General features: G+C 40.5%; 1 protein-coding gene across 1 annotated transcript in view; it reads right to left on the minus strand.

The window, feature by feature from the left end:
• The window catches only part of ROBO2 (roundabout guidance receptor 2), a 587,768-nt gene that overhangs the window by 78,280 nt on the left and 492,230 nt on the right, over positions 1 to 17,258 (minus strand). Inside the window, exons 17-19 of the mRNA XM_065421111.1 lie at positions 16,170 to 16,341; positions 7,906 to 8,088; positions 5,683 to 5,709 (exon numbers count right to left, since the gene is read on the minus strand). Of these exons, the coding sequence (XP_065277183.1) occupies positions 5,683 to 5,709; positions 7,906 to 8,088; positions 16,170 to 16,341 (382 nt within the window). The remainder of the gene's footprint in view (positions 1 to 5,682; positions 5,710 to 7,905; positions 8,089 to 16,169; positions 16,342 to 17,258) is intronic.

Raw genomic sequence — 17,258 nt, forward strand, 5'->3', positions numbered from 1 at the left:
TGGTTTGGTATTTTATAGGGGGCTTCCAGGATAACATAGTCTACATTGAAACTAATTTCACACCTGAGATGAATATGTTTGTTTAGGCTACAGACTAATATTAACATTTTAATTTTAAAGGAAATATTGTCACTCTGTGTGTGTGAGAGAGAGAGAGAAATTTTAAATATGACAAATGTGGAAAAATAATATTTTTGGTCACCTACATATTTATATTTGTAGGACTCTCTAGCATAGCTAGAGGGGGGAATACAGAAGGAGAACACACCAACAACTGTCCCCAGAGGCGCTCTACTTGCAGAGCCATGAAGTATGCAGGATACTTCTGAGCATGCTGGGGAGCGCATCATGAGAAGACGTGCCTCCTACACTATGTGTATTAAGCTGTAGTTGATCTCCGCAGGCCGGCAGTAGTCTGCTGGCTCAGAAGACGGGCGGATGCCACCACTCTGCCCCACCTTTGGGGTCACTAGCGTCTAGTGGTAACCCTGCCTTGTCCTTGCGCACAACCTCACTTTCTGACCATCCAATAAAAGCCTTGTGCTTTAGGGGAGAGATACAGCTAGGTATTGGCTGAAAGAGAGAAACCCATCAGAGAGAAACAGCTATGGCAGTGTTATTGTTTTTTTATGGGCCAGGTTGTGGCTGGGCATGCGTAGGTGCATGTGGCTTGGAAAGAGGACGCTCCTTATGCTTGCTTCCACTTTGCACACTGATGCAGGAATGGCTACAACCTTCCCATAATGTGGAACAAGAAAATATCACAGTCACTGTTCTTGTTCGACAGGCTCCGTCTGATCAGCTAAACTCTCCAATCCAAGGCTGTAGATCTTTTTTTGAAACCCGAGGACATTACTGGCAGATCACAAAATCATTTTGTATTTCTCAGATGTGCAGGAGCACATCCATTTCTCTAAGAGTTAACAAGAAGAAGGAAAAGGCAGCTAACGGCACAAAAGACATGGTCAGGCTGCCAAAATAAGCACTTTGTTTATCACTCCTGTCATATGTTTTGTCAGCATTTTTTGCCTCCAGTTTGATTTCTGAAATTACAAAACAGGTCTAAATGCTGAAAAGGAGCATATTTAGTGCAACACAGTCTTGTAGATGTCAATGTAAAATAAAATGCCCAGACAAGCTGGCTTTATTCAGGCTGTCTCCATTTCAAATCGATGCTGAACAGTCTCAAGGGGCAATGGGGGAGGAGGAAGAGGATGGTCTCTCTAACTCTAACCCAACCCATCTTCTCTTGCCTTTTATCACTGAGAAAGCATGAAAGGTCTTTCAGCATTATCTGTATCTCATATATGTCCTTAGAATGGTTGAAGTCCTGCATTAGGTGCCAGGAGGAGACTGGCTTTCAAAAGAAGATGGGGGGAAAACAAGAATAGTGATTTCTAAGGGATTCTCACCAGACTATACTGCAAGAACTGCAAAAATGCAGAGTATACTCCAAAGTGCATTTAAACTGCATACAATGTAAAGAAATTATATTATATAAAGAAAGTATATATTTGTATGAAGAAGAGTATATGTTAAAAGAGCTTTTGCATGTTTTTTTAAATATATAAAGAAGTACCTATGCTATTTACTATTATTATCTGACAAGGTTAAACCTAATCTTCATGCCTGCTAGAACTGGAAAAAAACGAATATATAGTAAGTTGACATTTTGAGGCAAGAAGCTTCAGAAAGCTTTCTATGTGCCTATCTCTAATAGGCCACATTTTCCTGCCACAAATGAAAACTTTAATGTTGCCAGCCAAGTCTCATTCCTTTTCCTGATAAGCTGTTCCTCAAATATGAATGTGGATTAATCCTCTTTTAATAAGCATTAACTCAGAACAGATAATCAGTGTATAAAAATTCCATCAACTCTTCTGCCTGCCTTTGGATGATTCTGTCAAATAATTTATACTCCTCTAACAATTTTACGAATTATGCATGAAACATTTAGAATGCCATAATTTACTGTTTTTAATTTGTTTATATTTATTAAGTTTCACAAAATCTTTAATCCCTTAGGGCACTAGTCACTAAATAAGCTTACCTACTCATAACTGAACATACACATTTACTTTCCTTGCATGGCTGATGGCCTGTGCATTCTTGAAAACACCTTGAGTATTCAAGTGAGTGGTTATTGGCACACCAATGAGTCAGAGGACACATGAAAGATACATGGATATATGGAGTCTCTCTTGTTTCCACACAGGAATTATGTGAATTTACTGTACAGAAACCTGTGTAGAAATGTGATGACACATTTGTAACTTTCCCTGCTAAATGAATCAGTTCTGTTCCAGAATTGTAATGGATGGGCGTGAAAGAACTTGCATATTGTACTAGAAGGGATACCTGTTTTGTGCCAGCTCCCCTTCTTTGTGCCATGTGCAAACCTGTGTTGCATGTTTGTATCTGGGGAATGTGAGTAGAGGGTGAACATGAAAAACAGGAAATTAGTGTATAACTCAGTTTCAGTGTGCATAGCAGCAATTTTGCTCTTCTAGAGGGTGTCAAATGTGCACAGACATATCAGGCCAAATTGTCCTCTACAATCTGCACTGCCAATTGCTAAATAAGGAATAAATCATGCATTTGTGGTTCTGACAGACCCCCGTGTCCAGCTTTTGCTTTGCTGATACACTGCCATCTTCCAAGAATATATATTTAACCCACTGGTTCCGGTTATGTCACTACTGCTTCCCAGCTAGTAGAGTCACTTATTTCACTCACATGGTAGACACTCATACCTTTAGTGCTTTAAGTCTCAGGTTCAACCCCTGCTGATGAATCATGCAGGGGTGGGGGGAGGGGGTGTTGTTACAAGTGGTGGCCTGTGAACCAGAAGGCTACATACATATTACAGCTGTTCCACTGTAAATAACCAAAAAGCATGTATAAGGTCATATTATTCATTATTTGTGAATATGTGAAAATGTTCACAAATCCAGAAAGTTACCTAAGTTTTAGCCCAACAAATTAATCTTCCCCAGCCCAACTATGTAGCAGCAGCATTTCATTTGCTATTTATTATTTTTCTGATTAAAATATGTCAGTGATTCAGTCATGCAACAGAAACAATACCTTTCTGATGGCCAATCACACAACGTAAATAGCAAATAGTCCAAGTGAACAATTCACAAACTTCCCATAGTCAGAAAATTATCAGTTCAAATATTTAGCAAATATTTTCAAATAATGAATACATACCATTTAAAAAAATCAGTGTCAATTTGTGAATAATTTGCAAATAGAGTTGGAAAACAAAAAAAGATTGTCACAAAAAAAATGAAAAAAATATTCTTCCTTCTTTTGTTTGTTTTTTCAAAATTTTCCAACCAGTTCTATTTATGAAGCAAAGCAAAAATCTAAATTTATCACAAATATACATAATGAACAGTTTGACCAGTACTATTACATATTCAGATATTCATGTTACATGTATTCATGAAGGAAGCAGATGTTTGGCCTGAGCAAAAATGTGCTTCTTTCACAAACAAATATATTAGGATAAATTCACCTCCAATGTAACTTCACTGAAATTCACCTCTGATGAAGGTGAATTTGGTCCTAAGCCTGCCTAAAAATGTAGGCCTGGAATCTATTTTAGCATACATGGGTTACAACTGACTATGGAAGGAACAACCTATAGACTTGAGCCTTCTCAGATCTGTACAAACAGGGAGGTGTTTGGCTAAGTGAAAATTTAAACATTTTGTGACTGTAGATCATATAACCAACTCCAAATTCATGCTGTCAGGAACTTGATGTGGATTTGAGACTCTTCTTGGGGAACTCAGAGCCTGGACATAAATCAGTAGATTTTGCTAATCTCCAAATGCACTTTTGTGCTAATTGTGACAGTTTCTGAAGACCATGGGTCAGATTTTGATCTTTGTTCCCCCAGTGTAAATGGACTTCATTGAAGTAACTCTGGATTTACTCATTATGAGGGAGATCAGCATCTTGCCCAATGTGTTCAGAACACACATGAGTTAAGTTACTGATATACAGTAGTATGTGATTAGGGTTTAAAGCATTCACGTTGTGCCTCCCAATGAAATGAGAAAAGCATTTCAGGCTGTGGTCTCTGTCTGTCAAGCTGTGCCACGCCTTACTCTTATCTGAACAAACATGCCAATAGTGCTGTTTTGGCTAAGCCATTCATGAATTTTCAAACCTTCTCTTTGGTACAGTTGTTCCTAATAACGATATAAGGATTGTGTGGGCAGGTGGTATCACCTCCTCCTCCTCCTTGTCACACCTCTCTCAGCAGCCAGCTGTGCCCTCCTGCTGAGCTGCATACAACTCCAGAGATGGCTGAAAGGTAGACAGAGCTGGAGAGAAGCAGCAAGAAGGGGACAGTGGAAGGTTCCAATGAGCAGCAGGGAGAGGAGCTAACTGTACAGGGAGTGCAGAGAATGAGCATAATGTGAGCAATGGAGAAAGGGGGGGACCCATTAGCACAGGGGGAAAGGGGGAGGAATTATGGTAGGATAAGCAGAAGCACCATTTTAAAGGTCTGTTTTCAAGAAAGCCAGGAGTCTGGGGCTGCTGGAGGATTCTTGGTGAGTTTTAGGTTGCTCTACTCCACTTTTTATTGCAACTTTTTGAAGAGAAAATAACCTAAAATTCCCTGAGAGGCATGCACGGCCTACTAGTAGCTGGGAGACCAGTGGCCCACAAGCCCCCAACTTATTTGGAAAAATGTCCCTTGTCAAAATTCTTGGCATTTGGCAGGTATGACTGAGAGGTGTACTACATGCCACAAAATGTTGCACACTTATACTGGAAAACATTGAAATACATTGGCTACGTACACTGTAGTGCATGGGGATAATGTAATAATTTTTGGGATTGTGACACTCATGCTTAGATATGAGAACTGAGGTCAATTATTTGTATTAATTATTACAATTAACTGGATACACTGTATCTCTTGACCATACATATGTTGGCAAAGCTGTTTGCAACCTGCTGTTTCAGCCACAGTTCGTTTACTCTTCACATAACTTTAATCACACTCATGATAATGGCCTACCGTATGTTACGCCTTGTAAAAAAACGATAACATGAAGTTGCTTGTGGATTGGACAGGCAGAACAAAGGCAAATGCTTCAATGAATAAAAAGCTTTAAAATGCCTTAAAGCCCTACCTAGTGTATCAGTGTGTGTGTATGGGTTAATCACTGGCTAGGTTTGACATAAGTGCAGATCTGAAAACCCCATGCAGAGGCAGATTCATGTAAAGTGAAGAGTGGAATCTGGGATAAGTTCTGCTTCTCTGGCCAGGTGCAGAGGCCTTCAGAAATTTGCAAGTTAAATACATGAATCCTCAAGAGCAAAATCTGGCCCTTTGTGACTAATGCCTATCTATCGTAGTTATGTTAGTTCAGGCATTGCCCTGAAAATTACCTTTCAAAATTGCATAATTTAGAAGGGTTGGATGAGTAAGAAGTATGCAGAATTATAATGAAAGAGAAGTTAATTGTGGTAGATTGTAACCTTCTTCTGAAATCACTAGCAGAGTCAATACCACATTATTATAACAGATGGGGAATGGGAGTGTTTCTCCTTGCACTTGGTTTTAATTCTGTATACCTGCTATGATTATAAACACTTATGCTAATGATTGCAATGGCATGTTGGTGAGGTAAGAGACAGACTAATGGACAGTACCTGCAGGGGTGAAGGTGAAGGACTGAACTGCAAAACAAGAAAGCAAACACATCGTGAGTTACAGACCCTGATAACAAGCACTAATTGCAGGGCACAAGGTTCCCTTGGAAGTCACTCATCTATAGTTTAAAATCTAAAGCAGGTTATAACAATTGAGCTTTAAGCACTAGTCAGCCAGCAGCCAATGAGAAATAAAGGTTGAAGAAAGGTGAATAGTGAATTTTGACAATTACATTTGATGGAAGTTAGTTCTGAGGTGGACATGCTATCCTCCTTATCATAAATATTAGGATGAGTTCTGAAACATGATGTCGTACGAGCTTTCATTGTTAAGAGCATACAGCATTTCACAATTCTGATAATGGTCATTCTGTGTCACGATGCAATGTTCACATAACGTTTAGGTGCTGCAAACGTCATGAGAAGGAATGAGCTACATTAGACAACAGCCTATGGTAGTCAATTTAAGCTGCATTTTTAAAGTATAAAAGACTGCTCACAAAAATGTGCCATGTCAACTCACATAGACATAGGCCAAAATCCCTTCTCTGGAAAAATGAGGCTTAGTATGCATTTAGTTAGTGCATCTGAAGTGCATGAAAAGGTATGACACCTCCAAAAGGAAATGAGACTACTAAAATCCTGATGTGTTATCAGTTTAATGTAAGAAAGTGATAAAATAATGTAACTATCTCCTACTGTTAATTATCCTCATTAGATAGACAGATAGATAAATCTGTATCTATCTGCATGAATTAACAAAACCTCTCAGAGTAGAAACTGTCATCACGTATATACACATTATTAATTACAAGGAAAGAAAGAAAACATCATGTGCAAACAGCACAGCCTACAAATAATGTTACTTCACCACTGTGGTCACTCAGGCTCACTCTATAGAATTAATAAGAAATCAACCAGATTTTGGAGTGAGTTTAGCCTGGCATGCTAATATTGCCAGCAGTAAACATGCGTGAATTGCCAACCGTGCTTAACCTGGGCCAAGTCATGAAGGGTCTTTTCCTCCTTGAAACCAATAATGTGCTAAAATTAATTAGTATATTGGGCAAGGAAACTAGCTGGAAAATACCTCAATATTTTAAGAGTTATTTTTCATGTAAAATTGGCCAAAAGTTGGAGGTGGTTTTTTTTCTTGGGTTTTTTTTTAATAGGTTCGTATGTAATTTTATTATAACTATCTGACTTCTCCACAACCCACAGGAAACTTGAGATATATCAGCTATAGGAGTGTTACCAGTCCTGACAAAACAGAATAAAGAGATCTGACGGGGAAAATACGAGGATTTTTATTTTTATTTTCCCCTTCCAAACGTAATTCTCTGAGGCTAGATTGTGACTGTAGGCAGAACACTGAGCAAAATGTGTGTGTGAGAGCTGCACCACACTGCTGGGGTAGCTCCAGGAGGCATTGTGCTTCATAGACACGTCTGAGACCCTACTTCTCACCCACTGCAAGTAAGTAATTTATTGCTTGCCTATACCAGCACTAAATTATTACTTCCCCTGTACAGGCTCAGCTACTCTCACCAGTGAGTTGGGGTGGATGGAGCCAATGCTCTGCCTATTCCCCTCTCCTTCCTTCCTCAGCCCCCAGCTCCAGATAAGGAGGGAGTGGGTGAGTAGCTCTGCTTACTTGTATGCGCCTAATAGGGTGACCAGATAGCAAGTGTGAAAAATGGGACAGGGGATGGAAAAAGCCATGAATATTGGGACTGTCCATATAAAATCAGGACATCTGGTCCCCCTAGTGCCTAAACCCAAAGTCTGGGGCAAACATAGGAGTAAAGTGGTGAAGTTGGTGGGGGATTCATACTCCCTCTTACTGTCATGTGGTTATGTAGTCTGGTTCGCAATCTAGCTCATAATTAGAGTTGGGAACACTGAAAGACTGCCTTTTGCAACAAGAGTTGGGTGAGAGGTACAGTTAATCTTTTCTGTACTTTTGTTATGCTAGATGTGCTGGAGATGTAAAAGACTGTCTTACAGTAATGATGAAATGTGGTCCAGAGCAATGCATTTAAAGCTTCTCATACACTGGCACTTTTACAGCACACGTTAAACAGGCATACGGCATTCATCCATTCCACCTTTATTTGTAAAACCAGCATTGTTAGGGTTGGGGTTTTTAAATTAGTTCTAATAGCACCTGTCCTGTTCATGATAGAACCTGACACGTTTGTAGTAAATAGTTACTGTTCTTACCAGCATAATTGCTCAGCCCCTTCCTCTTCTTTCTTCGCCAATACAGCCAGATGCTGAAACCCATCAGAATTACCCAGCATGCCCCACCAATGCCAGCAATAAAGGCAGGCTGCTTGACAACATCAGTGATTTGCTCAGTTATGCTGTTGTTATTTTCAGTGATGACAACTTCGTTACGACCTCCTGCACAAAGGAAAGTCAATATCACATGTTTATAATGTACTTGTAATGCAACCAAGAACCAGAGACCTGAAATGGAAAAGAAACAACAGTACTGTGCTTCAAAATAATTTTCCATGGTGGGGTACAGGTAGTTGGGTGTGGATTTATAGGGTGTTCAAACACAGATTTGAAGGCAACGTTTCCTGCAGGAGAACCTACAATTCATTGCAGTTATTCAAACATATGTTGAAAAAAAATCTACTATACTACTGTCCCTGTAAGCTAACAGATGGCAGCTCACAGTCAATTTTTGTGAAATATTCTTGATATGGGTATAAGCAGAATACCACAAAGAGAGACAAAGAGACAAAGTGACTGAAACACAGACTATATGCTGTCTTGATTGTATCTAATGATTTGGAATTTATTGACTTCCTGCATATGTCCCATTTTCTTTCTCCTGATTTTAAAACTGAACTGGTAGCTCAGTATCTGGCTTGATAACAAGCCCCTAATCTAAACTGTTATCTGTGGATGGACGTCACACAAATGCCAAAGTGTGTAGCTCCAGAACTGACAAACACTGTGATTGCTCAGTTATTAGAAACTCTCTTCAAAAATACCACACCTCTCCAATCTGAGCCACAGACTCAAAAATTCAGCAGTTATAAAAATATGAAAATCAGATAACATTTTCCACAAAAAATATGAATAGTAACCTTGTACATGTTTGATGTAGAACATCTTACTCAGTGTGGGTTTTTTTAAATGATGCCAAAATTATCCAACCTTAATATTTAGAGCATAGACATATCTTGCCCCCATTCGTGAAACTACTTACAGTGTTTTTAAAATGTAGAGGAGACGATTCAGTGCTGCAAATACCGTATTATAAAAAGCAAATGTTTGGACTCTTAATTACAGGAACTAACAAATTATAAGAACCTATCCCAAATGTAGGAAGTAGAATATTGTAGCAATAAAGTGGTTATTTCAGGCAAATTGTTATAAATATTGTAGCATTATGCCTTGCTGTGAACATTTATATATTCCTCTTCTATAATTCAGCAATGGTTAAATTCACTCTACACTTCTTGGAACACAACTGCTGCTGTGTCAGCATACTGGCTGTAGTCTAAAGTAAACAAACAAGGTCATTTGCTAAAGTCAATGCAAGAAAGAAAAGACTTTAAGACTTTAAGGATCTGATTCTTATTACCACTAATGCTCCTTTACACCACTCCAGCAGCTTTGCAGTGGATGTAAATGTAATATCCCCTTTAATGCTCCCTTTCATTGCCAAATCAGTGTAATGGGGCCTTAATATAAATGAGACTCAGGTCCAGAGAACATAAGAGTCCCCTTTACTTCATTATGGTCTACTTGTCTAACCATACTCTATCTGTCCGAGCCTCCACCCCTTACTCAGTCATTGATGTCAATTGCAGCAATGCCTTAGTGACAAGCTCGGTTTAGACCTTATACTTCATTCAGAGGTGGTTGAAGTTACTTATTAATAAATATGATGTAGTGTATTGTGTTGCTGGAACTGCTGTTTGTAATCCATGTGATTTTATTATGCTTTTTCCCTATCTGATTACTCATATCAATACTTAGTAATTCTGACTGTCTGCCTTTGTGAACAAATAGTTCAAATGTTATGCTGGATGTTGGCTTGGTTTTAGTAGTTTTGTTGAAAAATCACTGACAATTGTACTATAAAGAAAAAAAACAGGGAATTTTAGGAAACACCAGAGAGTAGAGTCAAGGGAGAAAAGCCCTTGACTGATTATAGCTGAGGGCAACATGCACCCTCCTTTCAGGGCCGGCTCTAACTTTTTTGCTGCCCCAAGCAGCAAAAAAAAGCGTCGCCCTCCGGCACCACCCCCCCGAGCGCCACGCCCAGCGCCGCCCCCCCCGCCGAGCGCCGCGCCGCCGGAGCGCCCCCCCCCCGCGGAATGCCGCGCCGCGCTCCCCCCGCTGCCCCTTACCAGGTGCCGCCCCAAGCATGTGCTTGGGTGCCTGGTGCCTGGAGCCGGCCCTGCCTCCTTTATATACATTTGGTAATTTCAAAGCATTGCATTGCATCGTGCCTGAAACTTAAACCACAGGCTACAAAACCTGCCACAGTGCTTTCCAAAACTTTTAAATTTTATCCGGCCAATTATCAAAGCCCCGGTGCTTCCCACCCATTATATGGTACGAAGGCCAAAAACTCAGTGGAAACCAGTGGGTAAGGAAAAGATGAGAGGGAGTAGTGGCTCCATCAGATGTTTTCCTCTTCTTTGGTGCCCTTGGAACCCTTCTTTATGTGCATCATAGAGTTAAGTCTCCCAGGGCCAGAAAGGAATGAGCCTCTCTCCTTGTGTACCTCAAGAGCTCAAAGGGCCAGAAGAGGATGTGGTGAGGCAATGGAAGCGCTGCTCCTGAAGAAGCCATGGAAAAAGGAAGGCCAGGGGAACACTTTGGACATGCTGGCTCCTTGAATAGATGTCCAGGAATCCAAAGAAAGGTAAGGCACTGCTCTGAATGAGCTCTTCCCTACCATCTACTGATGGGGGGAAAGACCTCAGGAGCAGACCATATTTTTATAGCTGTATCTACTGTGTGACTAGCAAAAATACCTGCTCTGCCAAAGTGATCAATTTTGGCTGTTTTGGGTTAAAATTAAGTCTTGGATGGAGGGATAATAAAATATTATCCTTATTATATAATTAAAGGGCAAAAAAAATCCTGTATTTAATATGCCCTAACTATAACCTCACTTGCTAAGGAGGATAGTGATGCCAAATCCAAGTGAAAGTCAGAGGGGGTTGGGACAGGTGTTCCTATCTGGTAGTGTAGGCTCTGTTAAAAGGTTCTTAGATACCATTTTACCCTTTTCCTCCAGTGTTTAAAGAAAGAGATGATTTTCTATCCATACAGAGTCCTTGATCTTACCAGTGATCACTACAGCTGAAATCATTAATAAGCTGGTCTAAATGGCTGAGCCTTAGACCTGGTGAGGGGACAGTGCTGCAGTGAAAGACAACACAGAAGAGGCAGCAGCAGTGAGGTTCTCCACTACCTGGTGAAATCACTAGAAGCAGAAGGACTGAGCTAGTGGCAGAACATCAGAACCCAGCATTCCAGCTAAAGAAAGCAGGGTGAGGCAGGAGCCGTGGTAGTGATAGTGGTGGGCAGGCAGAGGCATCACTCAAACCCAATCTTCCCCCATCCCTACTGGCAGGAGGTGAACTCATCTGATCACAACTCTGGAGTCTGGGACTCTGCTGAGCTCAGACAACAAATCATGAGTGCGGCTGCAGTGAAGGGAAAGGAGAGAGATGTGTTAAAGGGACATTCGTCCATTGGACTTTTTACACCACAAAGGACTACCACGCACTACACTGTGGGGAAGGTATTTTACTTATGGCTTGCCTGCTCTTGAATCATCACTGGGGTGTTTTCCCAAATTACTACTGTGTTCCCTCTCCTTTTAATATACATTTTATTTTGTTATACACAACAATGTGCATGCAAGTGGAGAAGTACGGCCTCAGAGAGGCACCCAGGCATGATGATTAGTTTCCCCAGATTTCTGGGTAGGGACTCGAGCTGGTTCTGTTTTGTAATGTTAAGAGGAACCCTTAGATATGAACATAGCCCTTGTTGCTACAGCCACCACCTGGTAGAAAGGTTACAGAAAGGAATCTTGTTTCCCTATTGAAACCTTAAGCCCTGGACTGGACATTCTGCCTTCACAATGAGGTCAGAAACAGGTCCTCCATGAGTAGTGGATGCACAAGAAACTCCGCGAGAACCTCAGAGGAGCTTTCAGACGACTTTATCCCCGGCCAGAGCTTCTTTCAGAGGAAGATGCAATCTGTCTCCAAATTAGGTCAACTTACCTTCTAAGTTAGCAGCCTGGATGTTTGTTCTACCCTTCAGTGCTTAGCAATTACATGTGCGAAAGTAATAATTCATTTAAATGTCAAAATAACATATGCTTTGTGATTTCAGTAGCTGAAAAGTAAATGAACACAGATGCATGTTTCCTATTGACGTAAAAACAAAATTAATCTAATTGTAAGGAGTTTAAGGAACAAATTACATTAATTTTGTATATATTTATCTGATATTTAATCAAAAGTAATATATATGTCATCCAAGGTATCGATGTACTATTTCATATACTTCAGGTGTTTCTATAACAATGCTGTCAATTCTACTAATTAGAACACATATGAGGGATGTGTGTGACCTGTAACGCTCCATTGTTCTTGCAGACAAAAATATAATGAAATATGTCTTCCTCCCATTGGAGAGTAATGAAGAACAAAACTAATTTGTTGGACCAAAAATTAATTAGACACATCAGATTCGATTGTACCTATTACTGTGAAAGTTTGCAGCTGTTCCTCATATTATTACACCAACTATAAAATGTAAGTATGAACGTGCCAACTGATTACTGAAAGAATAGCTATATTATTAATCAATATTATTTTAAAAATTATTTCTTCTTATAATCCAACTACATTTTCTTCTCTAGCATCCTCAACACTGGTGAGCAAAATTTTAGGTTTTTTTCCTAGAAATAACAAGTTTGACGTATATTTCTTTATAGAATTTATTAATGGAGATATCCCATCTCCTAGAACTGGAAGGGACCTTGAAAGGTCATCAAGTCCAGCCCCCTGCCTTCACTAGCAGGACCAAGTACTGATTTTGCCCCAGATCCCCAAGTGGCCCCCTCAAGGATTGAACTCACAACCCTGGGTTTAGCAGGCCAATGCTCAAACCACTGAGCTATCCCTCCCCCCCCTAGAAGCTTTGCAAGGTTTGAAGACACGTGCAGTTCATGGAAAGAACACAATTCATAACTGTTTCTTTGTATTAGACCAAGCAATCAAAGTATAGTTTCAAGATCGTAATTACAAATCACAGTAAGAAAGTATTTTAATGTAATTAGGGAAGAAAAATTTATTATAGATATCTGGATATGTGATTAGAATGGCAAGGTAAGACATCACTGTGGTATTATTTATACTGCACCATAGTTGTGCAGATAATTTAAAAAAAAATCACATTGTGGTCCCTTCCCCATGTAATCAACATTTTATCCTGCAAACACACATATGTGAGTAACTTTATTCACTTGAGTAGCCTCAGGGGCATAAAATATAGAATCACCAAAATACAGGGCTGGAAGGGACCTCAAGAGGTCATCTAGTCTCTGCACTGAGGCAGGACTAAGTAGACCATTCCTGACAGGTGTTTGTCTAACCTTTTCTTAAAAACTTCTAATGATGGGGATTCCACAACTACCCTTGGAAGCCTATTCCAATGCCTAACTATCCTTATAGTTAGAAAGTCTTTTCTAATATTTAGCCTAAATCACATTTGCTCAAATTAAGCTGATTCCTTTTTTGTCCTACCTTCAGTGGATATAGAGAATAATTGATCACCATCCTCTTTATAACATCCCTTCACATATTTGACAACTGTTATCAAGTCCCCCGGCAGGGCCGGCTCCAGGCACCAGGCAACCAAGCACATGCTTGGCGTGGCGCCTGGTAAGGGGCGGCCAATCTTGGGGTGGCGGGGGGCAGCGCAGCGCAGCGCGGCATTCCGCGGTGGGGCTCCGGCGGCACAGCGCTCGGCGGGGGGGCGGCGCGGGGCGCGGCGCTCGGGGGGGGGGTTCCGGCGGTGCTCGGCGGGGGGGGCAGGCTCCGGCGGCGCGGCGCTGGGGGGGGTTTCCGGCGGCGCGGCGCTCGGCGGGGGGGCGGCGCGGGGCACGGCGCTCGGGGGGGGGTTCCGGCGGCGCGGCGCTCGGCGGGGGGGGAGTGTTCGGGGGTGGGCGGCGCTTTTTTTTGCTGCTTGGGGCAGCAAAAAAGTTAGAGCCGGCCCTGTCCCCCGGAAAGTCTATTTACATGAGTAAAGTTACTTACCTAAGTATTTGAGAATTGCAACCTATAATGATTCCCCATTTACAATTACATTTTGAGACCTGTCAGTTAGCCAGCTTTTAATCCATGTAATGTGTGCTATATTGATTTTTCATTGTTCTAGTGTCTCAATCAAAATATCATGTGGTACCATGTCATCTCTTAGGGAAATCTTAGGGATATCAAGATAGTCTATAAACAATAGAAAAAAGATGGGATTTAAAGAAAAGTGAGATGCAGACAGTGTCACTGCTAGTAACTGTATCTTGCTTTCTGAATACAAAAGGGAAAATGTAAGTGAAAAAGGGAACCAAAATCAAAACAGAAAAGACCTTATCCGTCACTTTTCATCTAAAGGGCATTAAATATGCAGAAAGTGCTACCAGACAAGATTGTTGAGGCATATATTCTGGGATCATTAAAGTAAGAATTAAATGACATAATAAGTATAACAATGAATAAATGAAAAGTCTCTAAGTTCCAACTGGCATTTTCCGATTCATGATGTACTTACATTCTCATGTCTCTTCCACCGCCATACCACAAATATGGAAACATATCTTTCCATGTAGCTCTGGGGTATATTAACCAGTTTTGTAAGAGTCAGGGAAGGACTGATGGCTCAGTCCTGCAAGGTGCTGAGCACTCTAGCCCTGGTTCAGCAAAGCACTTTCGCACATGTTTAACTTGACGCAAGTGAGTAATGGGACTACTACTCACATGTTTCAAGTTAAACATGTGCTTAAATGCTATGCTGGATTAGTACCATTTGTGTTCAGCACCTTGAAGGATTGAACCCTTAAAGCAGTACTTCCAGAGACACCTCATACAAAAATCAGGTTGTTCAAAAGTAATGAACTAAAAGTGAAAGGTCAGTCTCTCGGTAGAGATCATTTGAAGAGAGGCCCCAAATTCATATCTAGTACCCTTCCCAAGGTTTTTGTAATAGCTGAGTTCATTATTTTCAGTCTTGCAAGATTATTTTCCTTGTCATACATACTCCCATGAAGCTTCGATGAATAGACTCACCCTAAGGGTAGATCTATCTTAATCTCCCTTTTCAGACTTCCCCTCCAAAAAGAAATACAAGAAAAAAAACCCTAAATCTAAACTTCTGCATTGCCCTACTTTTGAGAGGATACATTTGTAATGTGAATGTCATTAACCACTTAAAATGAAGTTTAAATAAGACTTAAGTGGGAGCTACGTCTTGTGCTGGCTTTTCTCTGAAGGGTGAATTTCACCCCAACTCAAATGAACATTCTAAGTCTGAGACATTGCTTTAGTTACATTTTCCACTTTTCCACATTTTCAGTAGTCTCTGCCAAGAGTCCTAAAGGCACAGTATAAGAAATAGAAGAGGAGATACAAAACCTTATCCCAGTACTCTTTTAGAAATAACACATTTTTAAAGCAACATTAACAGTTGGCCCAAAGCCGTAGTTCAAATAGATCAAATTAATAAACAAATCCCTATACTCGAAGCACTTTAATGCAGCTCCACAACAAAAAAGCTCAATTCAGATCTGTTCCGTTGCCTGCCCCACCCCCAATTTATGTTATAGAAGAATCTCAGAAGGATAAGGTTCTAGGTTTTCCTCAGGTCATGAAATTAATTGAGCATGGAAACCACTAATAAGAAACAGTAATTTCAAAGGAAAGAGATGATACTACCAGCTTTCCTCTTTAGTTGGACTAGAGGCCACTTGTTCTTTGGCAGAAGGAAGCCCATCTGCTTGGGATAGCTGAAAAATGCTAAACTTCAAATGCTCAGAAAACCAACTTTAACAGTGCCTTGGGCAGCAGCAGCTCAAATAAGGCAATATTACAAGCATCTCAACAGGATAAGAGAGCTAGTTCTATAAATCTGTCAACCTGCAGGAGTGGTAAATTCGTAATAAAATATTAAATCAGCTGTGCAGGATAATCTATGTTTTTTAATATGTTTCAGGAAAGGAAGAACTATTTCATCTTATTAGCTGTGAGAACTATACAAAAGAGGAAGAGGCAGTGTTGGCAGGCAGTGGTACATTTAAAGTTAACTAGATAGCTCAAATTGAATTGCACCTTGTTTTTTTGCTCCACTGGATTTTTATGCTTTCAGAAGTGATTTATGAAAGCTTTTCTGAAATACTAAACAGGTAAAATAAAATAGAGGAGACAATCACTTACCAATTATTATGGATTGTGGTTCACTTTTTACTCCAACACCTGCACTGGTACTTGCTGCAACTTCCACTCGATATTGAATACCAGGGTATAGGCCACCTATCACTACAGAGCGAATGGCTGCATCTACTGTTTTGTTGATGTGAAATCGAGTCTCATTACCTAGGCACCAGATCTGGGGTAGGGATTGGAGAAATAAAACAATATGAAAATAATCATGCTTGCAAACAATGGTGCAAAAATATTGTATATTAATATACTGCACTGGGAATACATATATTGATATGTCGAAATGCAACTGCTAAATTCCTTTAAACTTTTAGGCCTGATTCTGCAAAGACTTATGCACGTGCTTAACTTTACACATGGCTAAAATTCTCATTCTTGCTCTGGCCTCTTTACACCAGGTAAAAGAGCCAGAGCAGCATAAGGGGGCTATCTTAAAGCCCTAGATCCAACCAGTGTGCAGGAATGGAGAAAGACTGCCACATGCTATCTTCCAAGGACCCACTTACCAGCCCTGACATAGGGGGAATGCTGGGAACAGTGCTGGGGGTGGAGAGGCTTGCTGGAGGTGGAGCACATAGCATGGCAGACATTCTTCATGGTATTACTGTCCACAGGCAGCTGGGGATGGGATTCAAAAAGCCCCCAAGCAGCCCAGGATCAGTAGGGTTCAAAGATGGCTTAAAAATCACCTCCTTCCCCATGTTCCTGGGCTGTAAGTTCTATGCTTCAATTCTTAGAGGCACAGCCCAGAATCTCACCCATTGACTTTAATGACATTAAGCATATGCATACATCTTTGCTGGATCCGGCTCTTGTTCAGTTACTATGGCTATAATCTACGGTTTCCTAAAATTATTTTTTCAGTCTCATTTTTTTCCTATTGAATAGAAAATGCGCATCAAATATTACAACAAGAAGCATGTTGAAACACTTCTAAGAATATTATACAAAATCTCCTTTTAAGTATTTTCAGCTTTCTATCCTGGTAGAAAAAGGGTGTGTGCCATTTCTAAAATGCTATGCGATGTTGTTGCCATCATAACTGAAATTGTTCAGGAATCTAAATTTTGCGGTCTGACTTAT

Source organism: Emys orbicularis, chromosome 1 (assembly GCF_028017835.1).
Source record: "Emys orbicularis isolate rEmyOrb1 chromosome 1, rEmyOrb1.hap1, whole genome shotgun sequence".
In the NCBI taxonomy this organism is placed as follows: domain Eukaryota; kingdom Metazoa; phylum Chordata; order Testudines; family Emydidae; genus Emys; species Emys orbicularis.